Source organism: Brachyhypopomus gauderio, chromosome 17 (genome assembly GCF_052324685.1).
Source record: "Brachyhypopomus gauderio isolate BG-103 chromosome 17, BGAUD_0.2, whole genome shotgun sequence".
Taxonomy (NCBI): domain Eukaryota; kingdom Metazoa; phylum Chordata; class Actinopteri; order Gymnotiformes; family Hypopomidae; genus Brachyhypopomus; species Brachyhypopomus gauderio.
The window spans coordinates 13,533,864-13,547,096 of NC_135227.1; the positions used below are offsets into that span (position 1 = coordinate 13,533,864).

At 38.5% G+C, this 13,233-nt stretch overlaps 1 protein-coding gene across 2 annotated transcripts in view; it reads right to left on the minus strand.

Annotated features, from left to right (window-relative positions):
- ltk (leukocyte receptor tyrosine kinase) overlaps positions 1 to 11,847 on the minus strand; it is a 41,620-nt gene extending 29,773 nt beyond the window's left edge. For both annotated transcript variants that reach the window (XM_076978637.1, XM_076978636.1), the window contains exons 1-2: positions 11,761 to 11,847; positions 11,572 to 11,645 (exon numbers count right to left, since the gene is read on the minus strand). In XM_076978637.1, coding sequence (XP_076834752.1) covers positions 11,572 to 11,626 — 55 coding nt within the window. In that variant the 5' untranslated portion in view covers positions 11,627 to 11,645; positions 11,761 to 11,847. The remainder of the gene's footprint in view (positions 1 to 11,571; positions 11,646 to 11,760) is intronic.
- Between the last annotated feature and the right edge of the window lie 1,386 nt (positions 11,848 to 13,233).

Genomic DNA, 13,233 nt, shown 5'->3' on the forward strand with positions numbered 1-13,233 from the left:
GACTAAAGCCCCTAGGGAATACCATGTGACAATATAATCATGTGATCTACCCTCAAACACACAATGGTAAAATTGTAATTGCAAAAAAGGGAAACTGGAGTAGTTGGCCTTCATACTGGAAAAGTTACAGCCCCACTGAACCCCCACCATGGCAGAGTGTTGTAAAATAACAATCACAGCTATATAGCCTTGGTCACGTGGTCACAGTACTGGCACTTAAATTGAATTACTGGAAGGATTTTAGTGGCAAAGGTTATGGGTGGTCAAAAAGAGCTAAATGCTGTAAAGGTCTCAGACCATAATTGGAGTTAAAAACAGACCCAATATGTGGCCCAAATATTTCTTTTGATTGTTTTGTTGCAAACTGGTAATTTGTCCTGTAGAAAGATGAGGAATAAAACCCAACTTTCAGTACTGGCTGTTCTTCCCCAATGCTATCTGGCCAAAGCTGATCAAGCTGCTTCATTAGCATGTTTGACAACCACCTGTCATGTGTCTAAGTGGTGTGGCGTGGTGTCTAGCCCACCTGTTGTGCCAAATTCAGGCTGAGTGAGGAAGTACACCTGACAAACACACAGCTGGATTCAGCTAACCACATGTCCATCCTCTTAACCCTGCACCATCCCACTCACACCAGCCAGAGATGCTTGAGTGGAAAACTAGCCCTCTGCTCAGAGAACAGCCAGGCCTGTGTTTTGCTGACTCATCTGCTGGGGGAGTGCCAGATGCCACTGACTGGCTGCTTGGTCTTCTCTGACTGAGGAATTGCTGCATTCTTATCTCCTCCTGAACTAAAGCACTCCTTAAGGAAGCTGCTTGATAGACTGGACTATTAGTGATGCCTTTAACAACCTGAGATTTCTAAGACTTGACAATTTATATATGGCATCTGAATGAAGTCCTAAGCACTCTGCAGAGGCACGGAAAGTCCTAAGTCTTTTCAAGGCATAGTTGGTGCTTAGTCATATATTCAATGAACTAGCTGCCAGGAAAAAATATATACAGTTTGTATGTAGAGTGGCATACACAAAAGCATATGTAAATGCATGGGCAGTGGGTTTATATTTCAAAGAATGTTTAATGAAGTCTACGTGAATAGGCATCTTAATATTAATCTTAACAACATTTGTTGAACTTAAGGGTGTAGGGAAAGTAATAAACCAAAGAAGCCACTTCGCAATCCCCTAAAATAAGCCCACTGTCACGGTGAGGCGGCCCCCTACCGGCCGCCTCCGTCCACAGCGGCTGTTGTTGTTGTTGTTTGGTGACGTCATGTGCGTCCCTCAGGTGGGCGGCGCCCGTGATCCGTCTCACCTGAGGGTTGTTTGTTTGCCTATATATGTCTTGTCTTTGTACCAGTTGACCGCTGGTCATTATATCCTTAATTTGGAGATATTGCACGGGTTTTTGGTTTGCACACTTTCTATTAAACCATCCTTTTTCCCTGAGACTTGGCGTGATCGCTTCCTTTTAGTTGCTCACCCCTGCCCGTCACACCCACTGGTGTTTACTGTAGAATATAGTGTTCCCTTATTACTGAATACCACGTTTCTGTTTGTGAAGACACCTATAACCGAGCAGCTTTAGAAAGGCACACACCCAGACATTTTATTTAAAAATCAGTAGGAATCCCAAATGCTTCTCACATATTAATTTGTGTTCTTTACAATATTTTAACTGTATACTAAAGTATTTCAGAATGAAAATAACTTGCATACATTTCAATAGAATACAAGCTAATTTACCATGTAGGGTTTTTACAGGTTACACAGAAGAATTCTTATTTAGGATACTTTCAAGATTCACTTTTGGACACTAGGTGTAGTCTTGACTTTTTAGCAACATTATGAAACCAAACTGTGGGTGCAAATGTTTTCATCATTTTTTAGATTTTATTAGCTCAGTGTGGAGTTGTGAACAAAGACACATGCTAGGTTCTGAAGTCTCATTGGATTTCTCTCAAAGCTAAGTGTTGTGCATTGAAATGAAAATGTCAGAAGATGACAGGGTTTTTTCCATTATGTTCATATTTAATTTAAGGGAGTAATTTAAACCTTTTTAAACACTGTTAAAAGTACTTTCTATAAAACATCATAATGGATAATCTAGAACGCAGAGATGTTCAAGATTTGTTGAAAATACAAGTCCAACTCAAGTCACGAGTCTTTAGGGTAGAGTCTAAGTCAAATCACAAATTTTCAGGCTGAAGTCCAAGTCAAGTCGGAACTCAATATCAGGATAAGCTTGGGGACAGGAGATCGAAAATAAGTGTCTAGCGTAAACTAAACAAACCTATCTGGGTGTTTTCAGGTGCCTTATGAAGTTTGATGTGGTCAATTTGTTTGCCACATTTTTACATGTTGTGGACCTTCGGTTATGTCCAAGAATTAAAAACTCCCAATAGCTAAAGGCTACCATGCATGGTACTCCATCCGAAGCAATGCCACCCTCGTTTGTTTACATTTGATGTTCTCCCCAATTTCCTGCTCACTATAATATAAGCAATGTTGTGACACGTCATGAGGAAAGGAGTTGCATCCCAAATCACTGAAACAAAGTAAGGAATAATGGCAACATAAACACACAAAGAAAGTATTTTTATATAACGTTATAACAGACTGACTCTTGTTGACGAGGTACTTTGGACGAGTCCAGGCTGAGTCGAGAGTCATTAGGGACGAGTCAAGTCTGTTTGTAGGCACCTTAAGCGCAACTTCAACTCGAGTCACTCACTCGTGTGCCCGTCTCTGCCTACAGCCTACAGCGTTAATAATACTTTGACTATTAGTACTATCTCTTGATTATTTCATGTAATGCTGTGCCATAAAGCACATCCAGCTCAACACTGAAGGAAACGTGTTTTTCTTTTCCTTTAACACAAGCTCACTCATTTGACAAAATATTAGTAGTCTATAAAATTACTATATAATTTAAAATCCCAAACACACTTCACTGAAATCCCTCCAGCCATAACACCTGAAATGACACTTCAGGTCAAGCTTTTTTCTTCTGTCATGCACTAATGAACACACTCATATGCCTGTCATACCCCCTCACCCCAACCTGGCAATTACAGGTGCTGTTCTGTGGTTGTACTTATCAATACATACATAAATCATATTATCTGATCATGTGAGATCATTTCGCTAATTAACTGTTTAAAACATTCTGTTTACCAATGAGTTATCTGTCAGCTTACTATTTGCTATAAAATTTAGAACAAACCTAAAAACATGTTGCACTGCATTTGGACTTGACAGCAGCTCTAGAGTCTGCAAGTATGTATAGGTAAACCAAAAAAAAGAAGAAAAAGGAACCGTCCTGGTCAGCACGCCATAGTCAGCATTCCTGGACAGAGAGGCAGGAACAGGACAGAGAGACATGACAGAATGTGCCACTATAACAAAGCAGAGGGCTGTTTGCCATACTGCTGTGCTGGGTCCCTACAATACAGAACAGCTTTGTGCTTTTTCGATACACTCAGAAATGTCCTTACAATGAGTGTAGAAAGCATATGATCGCCACCCATGTGGAAGGGAGGGGCTTTAGCATGTCATGGTAGAGGAATGTGATGGCATGACCAGAAGCACACCAGGGTTGGATTTGACATTTTTCACAGGTGTCTTGCAAAAGAGAATATAAACTGTGATGAAGATGAAAAAATTGGATCAATAAAACACTGCTATGTAAATATATACTCAGCAAAATATATTGACCATGGAAGAGGTTTATAAGTGTTGGTTTGAATGCACAATTTATCTACTTATTGGTTGCAATATTTGTATAGTTTTAAATTTAAAGTTCACTACTAATTTGTAGTGAGACTGAAAGGTTTTGAAGTATGTGACTTATTATTCTAATTGTTGTGTTATGTGTTTTGATAACAAATTTGTTATCTTACTGTAAGTCAGCTAAGAAGAATAAAAATAGAAATAAGTAGCTTTTGTGAGTTTTAGTGATTTTTGTGAGAATTAAAGTGTGTCCTGCTTGTGGCCTCAGACTTTCACACTCTGGTCCTGAAGTACGGCTGAAAAAACCTTTCTAAAAACGTTTTCTCTCCAAATCCTCTCAAACTACCTAGTGTTTAGAGGACCAACACAGCCTGTATGTCCAGCCCATGCACATATCCCCACCATCCTCATCCTGCCTTCTGAATTTATCCATAAATCTACAGGTTCTGGAATGATCATATCAATGACAGACAAATTAAGAACAGAAAAAAAAATTAACTATCTGGGCATGATGTATTGAACATGCTTCAGATACGCAATGGTCATGATATCACCATAATATGTTGTGATATCACTAAGTTGTTGGAGAACACCTTTATCCATTTCAAGCAAGGTGGATCTAATGATAATCGTGTGTTTGAGCCTCTGTGATATAGAGTCTTGGGCAATGTGGCTGTCTCTGAAACAACCTTCACATCAGCATGACAAGTCAAAAGCATTGTCAATGCAACACATTCTCATAATAACTAGTGAATCAGATTCAAGTCATCAAAAACTACACTGAAACTCATCTCACTCTGTGCTCTACAACGCGCATCACATTTTAAAATTGTGCAGATATAGAGAATGCTCAAAGAAGAGAAAATGACTGCATACAAGCTGGCTGATAGATTTCATTATGAATGTCATCAGTAATGTTAAATTATCAGTGTTATGTCATGGATATCATCAATGCCATGCTAAAGACTACTAGTTGTACTAATACTAGTATTCAGTCCATAGCTTAAAGGCTGTTTAAACAGCAAACAAACCCAGTTAAATCAGCTGCATGATATATAACCTTTGTGAAAATAAGAACATACTCATCAATCCAGTTAAGAAAACAGTATAATGTACTGTATTTGTAATAGTGTTTCATCTTTGCACATCTAAGGTATATATAGCTTTTTAAAGCTATGCGATAGCCATCATTATGCCAGAATGCTGAGTTGACAAGTTGAGACAAATCTGGCCAGCTTTTCCATTAACATCTGGAACCTGTTCTCAGTGTCATATTTCAATGCATACTTCTCCTCCACATGTTATAAGTCCTTCATTAATGCTCTTTTGTGCAACACACATACACATATCATTACACTATTGAAATAGGGGTATTTTGGTTTTGCTTAGCACTCAACACAATGGGAAAGTGGCACAGCCTTCACCACCAGCATGGAAGGACCAGCACGAGAAGCTTGACAGAGACAGGAACGTTGAGCCGTCTGCTGAGAGGTCTGGACATGTGGACATGTCTGTGTGCGCGCTCGCACGCAAATGTCTCTTTTTCTCTGACTATCAGTTCACCTAAGTCAACTCGGTTAAAGGTTGTGAGTTAATTTTTTGGCATGGATATCAAGAGCTTTTGTATGTCAGCCCCTTTGCCATTTAAATGCAAAGCTTCTGCTTGGCCTTGCCAGGAAAATACCAGAAAGCTAATTCATGTGGTTGCTACAAGCGCACTCAACTGATGCTATTATTTCCCTGCACAATAAAAGTTGCATCAATGCATAAATTCATACAGAAATTAAGGATAATCATTTAGTCCCTGTTTTCATTATAGCTACATTTTGGAATTTCCCTTATTCAGTTTTTCTCACCATCGCATGTATTCAGTACCAATCTGGCACATTATTTTTGCTGCTCTCCCAATGCAAACCAAACTACAATACACTATGCTACTCAAGTGAATAGTGTATAATGCTAATGGCATACATGTACTGCACCAGCAGAAAGCTTATGGTCATGGACATAAACCCAGCTGCTTTTGGTCATGGATGTGAGTTAGTTTCAGGTATCTGACTCAGCCTTTCATTGTATGCAGTTTGCTTATTGATGTATAACTCATACCTCATTCTACAGCTGAGATGTTTCCTGGCCACCTTTAAAATACAGTAATGTTTTCTAGTAAGTAAACTGTCCGCTAGTACATCAAATATGTGTACAGCATGCTTCTGTGCTCGTTTGAAATCAGTCATTGCCCCATGTTCATATTAACTGTCATGTTTAAAGACCAATAAGCTGGAGCTGACATTTATACCTAATCACCATTTTTAAAATAAGACACTTATATTTTTTTATTTATCTTCAACATTTGCCCAGATCAACTTTAATTTTGAAATTTAACTTCACCATTTGCCCAGAGCAACTTCCTTAATCTAATTACAGGGAAAGTCACACTAAGTAAACTTGTGGTTCTTCACTCAAGGACATGAGGATAGTTACTTCCAGCTGGAGCTGAATCCATTAAGGTACTCCGGAGTGTTTTTTTCCTCATTGTAAAGGTTTATTCAATCTATACTACTAAAAAAACATCATTTTTTCTTACATTTCATGGTGTTTTAACTACATACAGTGGCATTTATTTAAGAGATACAGATAATAATGGTCCAAATGTTTGGGCACCCTGCATAGTCAGTACATAGGAAATGTTTTCTACAACCAGCTAAGAATCTCTCAATTATTTTGTGATGGATTTTGCCCATTCTTTCTTGCATAAGGCTTATAAGATTGCTGGGCAGCTGCCTTTTGTGCAAAATATACCTCTTTTGAGGTCTATGGTGTTTAAAATGAGGGATTATAAGGACTAGGCAAAAGCTTGTGCATTTTCAGGAAGCCCATTGTAGATTTTCAGGTGTGCTTAGGTCATTATTCTATGAAACCATCTTCTTTCCATTGTCAGCTTTTTTACATACAATTTTATGTTTGCTTATTTGTCTGTATTTAACTGAATCTAATATTCCCTCTATCAGTGAAATGTTCGCCATGCCACAGGCTGCAATACAAGCCCAAAGAGGGATTGCTCCACCTCTGTGCGTCACAGTTGGAGAGGGCTGACAGGCTGATTTGAACCTCATCAGACCACAGGACTTGTTTTCAAAATGCATGAGGCTTTTTTTTAGGTGAGAAGACAGAAAAGGTTTTCTTCTGATGACTCTTCCACAAAGGTCATATTTGATCAGGTGGTGCTGCACAGTAGAACAGTGCACTCCCAAGTATTCCACATTTTCCTGAAGGTCTTTTGCAGTTGATTTGTCGTTGTATTAATCTTATGAACAGGATCTGTGAAATAATCTCTGAAAAGCCTCTCCGGCTTTGTGGGCATCAGTTGTTTTAATCTTCAGAGTTCTACACAGGTGCACATATGCGACCATAACTGGTAATTGTTAGTACGAGGTTTGAGGAATCCAAATATTTGTAAAGCTTTGAAATTTGCATCACTTGGCCTTTCCTTTCCTGTGAACAAGCCATTGCCCTCACAAGGTAATTAAGGTTGCTAAAGATTATTGAGAACGCAAATCTCTTGGGGGCCCAAACCTTTGCATGGTGCTCCTTTATGTTTTAACTCAAAAATGTGCAAAATAAGTATAATACACTCATCTTGCTTGATAGTAATGTTTCATCTTTTGCTTTGTCTTTTGGACATTAACATTTGTCTTTAGACTATTCACAATATCATAAATTATGACCAGGTGTTTGCATGTGACTCTATATTTAAAATGTAATACTTCATGATAGTTATGGTACAATTAAGTGGATTTCAGATTTTATGTGATTATAGCTTGCAAGACATCAATGAACATTATTAACATTAATAGAAGCTGTAATAATTTTATATTGGTTATAAAATATTTTTATAATTTTATATTGTTTAATATATCTGAGCTCTGATATGATCATTATTTTTATTATTCTCATTGTTTGTTTTATTGTTTTTGCTTAGCTTTTAGCTAAAATGTGAAATTATCACCCAATACACCCAGCAACTAACTGGGCAGTCATGGCCTAGCGGTTAGGGAACTGGTCTTGTGACCGGAGGGTCGCAGGTTCGATCCCCAGACCTGAGGCCATGACTGAGGTGCCCCTGAGCAAGGCCCTTAACCCTCAATTGCTCACTTGTATAAAAAAAAAAAAAAATAAATAAATTAGATAAAAAAATGTAAGTCGCTCTGGATAAGGGCGTCTGCCAAATGCCATAAATGTAAATGTAAATGTAAAACTAACAATATATCAGATCACAACACTTTACCAACCCCTGCTGGAAAATGAACCTTTATCTGACTCTGATCAAAGACTGGCAGCAATCAGATTTAGAAGAACTATTAAACCCTGCCTCTCAATTTGCACCTTTCTCTAAAGTCAATCTTCTGTCACTTTTATTGACAGTTTAATGGAACCGCCCCAAACTTTCCACATTTATCTGTGCCACCTTGGTAGCACTATGTGTCCAGGCAATTGCCTATAAGTAAAGCTGTAAATTCAAGCAAACACATCACAATGCACTTACAAAAATCTGAAGACCTAGTGAGTGTCAGCCCTTTGGTATAACAATTCATCATTTTGGCCTAGGCAATTTCTCTGCTGTGAAACTTTTAGTATTATTCATTTTTTATTATTAGGGAATGTACTGAATATATTGACCCGAACCACACACACACAGTTGAATCTTGCTTTTGTATCAAGATGCCACGCAAAACTTTCAAACACATCTTACCAAATAATTACCAAACAATTTGCCTCAAGATTAGTAACTAAGCCATTATCTGCAGATTAACTGGCTTTATTGGTACACAATTCGACTCAAATTTGACATCAAAGAACAAGCAAAAATAAAATGTATGGCTTTAGGTTGACAAAATAAAGAAATGTTTAATTCCTAACTATTATCTTGTCTCATCATGTGACTCATTGGAGTGAGTCAGAGCAGTATTTAAGCATTATACCAAAATCACTGACAGAATGGATCTGGACAGTGATTACAAGAAGACTATCAAAGCAGGGGTATATTAGTTTTTCTTGGTAATGTTTACAGATTGGTAGCTCTCCTTTAGACTGTGCTCTCAGCAGTAAATAGACAGAAGACAACCCCACAACAGACCTAGTCAGACATCTCGAGAAGAATGTCTTAGAGCGTTGTGTATCTTTATAAATAAATGGTACTCTGTTTATAAACATCAAATCAGGTATAATTTATCCCTGCAGTCCAGACATCAATCTCACTAAAAGCACAGGTCACAACAAAGAGCTGGATGTCTACAACTGAAACAGGCCTCTGATTGTCTTCTGGCTTTTTCTGAAGGGAAAAAATATCTGCGGTCTGTAGAATAACAGGATCGTACACATGTGCTGAATACTAAATTGTCAAGAGTTTCCAGTTATGTTTGGGAAAGAATTCTGAAAGTAATGTAAATAAACAGGTTAAAACCGTGCGGCCAGCTTTCTCAAATAGTTAATGCAGCAGCAAACCACAGCCAGTCAAATGAAAATAAAAATGACAATGGATACTTTTTGTTTTATGCGCTGCTCAAGAAATTAGGGAACACTTCATCTTCACTAAACCAAGTCAATTACTTTTCAAGGATAGCAAGTAGTCCAAGTAGTCCTGGGCACGTCCATATGTGCTGTAAGAAAAAGGTTTGCTGTGTCTCCCAGCACTCAAGACCACGGAGTTGATATGAGGACATGGGCCATTATGACTGAAGAGAGCTGAACAGGGCCACATGATGGCATCAACCCAGCAGCAGGACCAATATCGGCTCTTTTGTTTGAGGAAGAACAGGAAGAGTACTTCTGGAACCTTACAAAATAACCTCCAGCAGGAGTGTGCATGTTCCTCACCAAACAATCAGAAATAGAGTCCATACGAGGGGCATGATGGCCCAACATCCTCTAGTGGGACCTGTGCTCACAGCCCAGTACTGTGCAGCTTGATTGACATTCACCAGAGAACACCAGCATTGGCAGGTCTGCAACTGGCATCCCGTTCTCTTAATAGATGAGAGCAGGTTCACAATGAGCACGTGCGACAGATGGGAAAGAGATGGGAAAGAGATGCCATGGTGATTGTTATGCTGCCTGCAACATCATCCAGCATGACTGGTCTGGCACCTGGTCAGTGATAATCTGGGGAGATGTATCTGCATAGAGTCACACAAACCTTCATGTGGCCAGAGTGTGTAGGCAGTTACAAGGTGACAGTGGTCTAGGAGGTGATCCTCTAGGATACCACCCAGTGTTTCATGAGGAGCATGCCCAGATGTTGCGAAGACGTTGATGTTCAAGATGCAATATGTAATTTAGGTGTTCCCTTAATCTTTTGAGCAGTGCATGTAACAATGCAAAGGATAGCTTTCCATACATAAACTGTTATCCTTATAGTAATCAATCGTAACAATCCAATGCAAAACTAAATACAACAGTGTATTAAAAACTAAGTTTTAAAATGTCTTGAAATATTAAAAAGCAGGTAAACATATGTGAAACTTGTAGTGTATGCAATCAAAACTATTCACTTTACCTTAATTTTGGGTGAAGCAAATTCACCCCCTTAGAATTGGTGCAATATTTGAGCTCAAAGAAAATACTTTTCTTTCTATTTGCCTTTAGAGTTTTGAAGCATACATTTAAAAACTCTGTCTATTAGTGCAGATTTGATTTATTATACATAGCAGTATTTCAATATCTTTTGAGGAGCAATAGAAGAAGGAACAATTATCACACCTCACTGATAGCTGAGCATCGTTAATGCAGGCACTCAATACAAGGCAAAGCCGTTTGTGGTTTAAATCTCCCTCTCTTTCTCTCTCTCTGTCTCTCTCTCTCTCTATATATATATCTCTATATATATGCTGTGCTCCACCCTTGTTAAATAATTTGACAACAGAAAAACCGTGTTGTTGGGACTCATGTGGCAGGTAGAGACACTCTTCCAAATGTCCTATGGGATAGCCAAGTCTTCCCATGACTCTTTTTTATAACCACCCTGTTTTTACTGCTTCAGTACATTCTTTTGCTCCTTATGTCATGAATGGACCTCAGTTCTTGCATTCTGGAATAACTCTTTAGTCCAAAAAAATGGCAGCTGGTAGGATTGTATAATAAGGAGGAAATCTAGCACTAGACTCTGGATCATTTGCATATATTGTAAAGTTTTTCAAAAGATGATTTTACAGAGGTCTCAAATATGCAACAATGTTTTTATGATGCAAAAAAATGTAATTATAGCCTATTAAAACAACATTGGAATGATAAATTAGAGACCAATACGTAGATGTATTCATCCATTGTCATTAATCATAGATTGCAGGCTATATTAGAGGTTATTTAGAGTATAAATGGATTAAGTTGTAGTATTTTGATATGTGTAGTTGTGATTAACTGACTTTACAAACAGGTAAAAACTGACGTTTGGGGCAGTCCGTGACGCACAAGCCAAATAAACTACAGCAGAGTGAAACTATCACACTGAAACGCATTACAAAATGCAACGAAACACTACCAGTCCATATCATTATCGAAATATTTTCGAAATAATCTGGTGATCATAGTCTAACATGAATCACAAACGAGATGCAAAAACAAGATAAGGCAAAATTCCATAGAGAGGCTGTGGCACTAATAAGGTGAAAACATCATGATTAAACAGGCTATTTTCATTGATAAAAAGTTGAATAGTCAAAGTCAGAATTTATACAGAATTATTCAGATTTTCTACTATTAGACTATTGTTAAGTTCAGCTTTTGGAATGTGTCAAATCCCTGCACTGGGTCAACATTATTTAGCCTCTATGAAAACCTCACTTACCTGTAAAAATCAGCAAAACAAGTTTTACTGAAGTTTCTCCAGTCGGATAATTCATGGTTCTTTCGGAGATGTTCCTGGAAATGAAACGCAGCTAATTTTCGTCCGCTTTGTTCATGTAGTTTAAGTAATAATAAACCAATTTAAAAAGGCGAATGCTGGTTAAAACCATGCAGTTTCACGGCCGCACACCTTTAGAGTTGTCGGTTCAGACCTTCCCCTGTTGCCACCATTATGATGCTGATGCTGGCGCTGCTCTGTCGCGCGCGCGACTCAGCCCTCTCTCACTCGGATCCACACCGCTACTGGGCCTGTGCCACCACACTTGGTCCTAATGCCAGTCGGTCGGCAGTGGCCAGAACTGCAACGCTAGGCAGACAAAAACTTTAAACACAAAATATGTTTAGTGGTTACGGTTTTCCTGTTTGATCTACTTCCACATTTAATTCTATATGATTCCACATCCGCTTGAAGCTTTGGGACCAATATACAGCCTGCCTCCGCGTGACATGATTGTTTCTAGATTATAACGTTATTTTATACAGAGACAGCTAAGAGGCTTACATTTTCTAAAACTCTAAAGGCATTTCGTTTTAATGCACATCATGAACGTTGCACGTTGTTTATAGACACATACACAAATCCTCACGTCTACAGTTACATATGTATATACATAATGTATATATGTTTATGTATGCATATGCATGTGTATATATAGGCTGGATATACATTTGTAGCCAATAGCGTAAAGCGTCCATTGCTAGTTTTCCCAATAATAAAGGAACGATATTTTAAAATCAGGCCATAAAAATCAGGGTTGAAGGGTGACATTTTATTCGTAATCCAGCCATTGCTTTTTGTTTGCCACATGTAAATAATAGTTTGGGTTACACAAGCATTTATAATATAAAAGAGAGAGGCATCCGGGAGACTCTTTCATCATTTACGCAGGATAAGGTCAGTGAAATCTGTAAATATGATTCAACTCGAGAATAACTGGATAATTACCTAATGAGATTATTAGCTGACATTTTACACAGGAACGATGGAGCGTGAGATCTAAAAATAACGGCAAACAAGAAAAACGCGTTTAAAAGCATTACAAAGAAAGGCCCTTTCTGTTGAAGCAAGCTAACTGCGAAGCGCGGAAGAAAAACACCTGTAGGGATTAACTCTCGTGTGGATAACCAAGAGAAAATAAAAGCAATGATCAATAAGTAGGTGATTAGGAACGGAGGCGTGGTCTACGAGGGCGTGTGCGAGTGTGGGTGTGTCTTCATGACTGACATGACTGACGGCGGCCGCGACGTGACACGTCATTTGGGACTAAAAATAGAGCTTCTGAATTTCACGTACAACATGCACATCTACAATCGCAAATACAGTATGATTCTTGTATTAAACTTCAAGAATGCATCCTGTGGTAGTGTGAGCACGATTTACAAAATTGACACCGGTCCTATTACAGCACACATCACTTAATAAACTGCCACCAGCTTGCCATTTTCACTTAAATGCATTTACTGCGTCAGAGGGAGGGTGGGTAGCCTTATGTATTTTATATTTCTGGCTCACTTTCAAAGCAGTGTAAATGTCATGACCTAAAAACGTGAAAAGTGCTCTTTGTACCACCTCAGTCAGGAAACCTGATACGTTTCTTTGTGA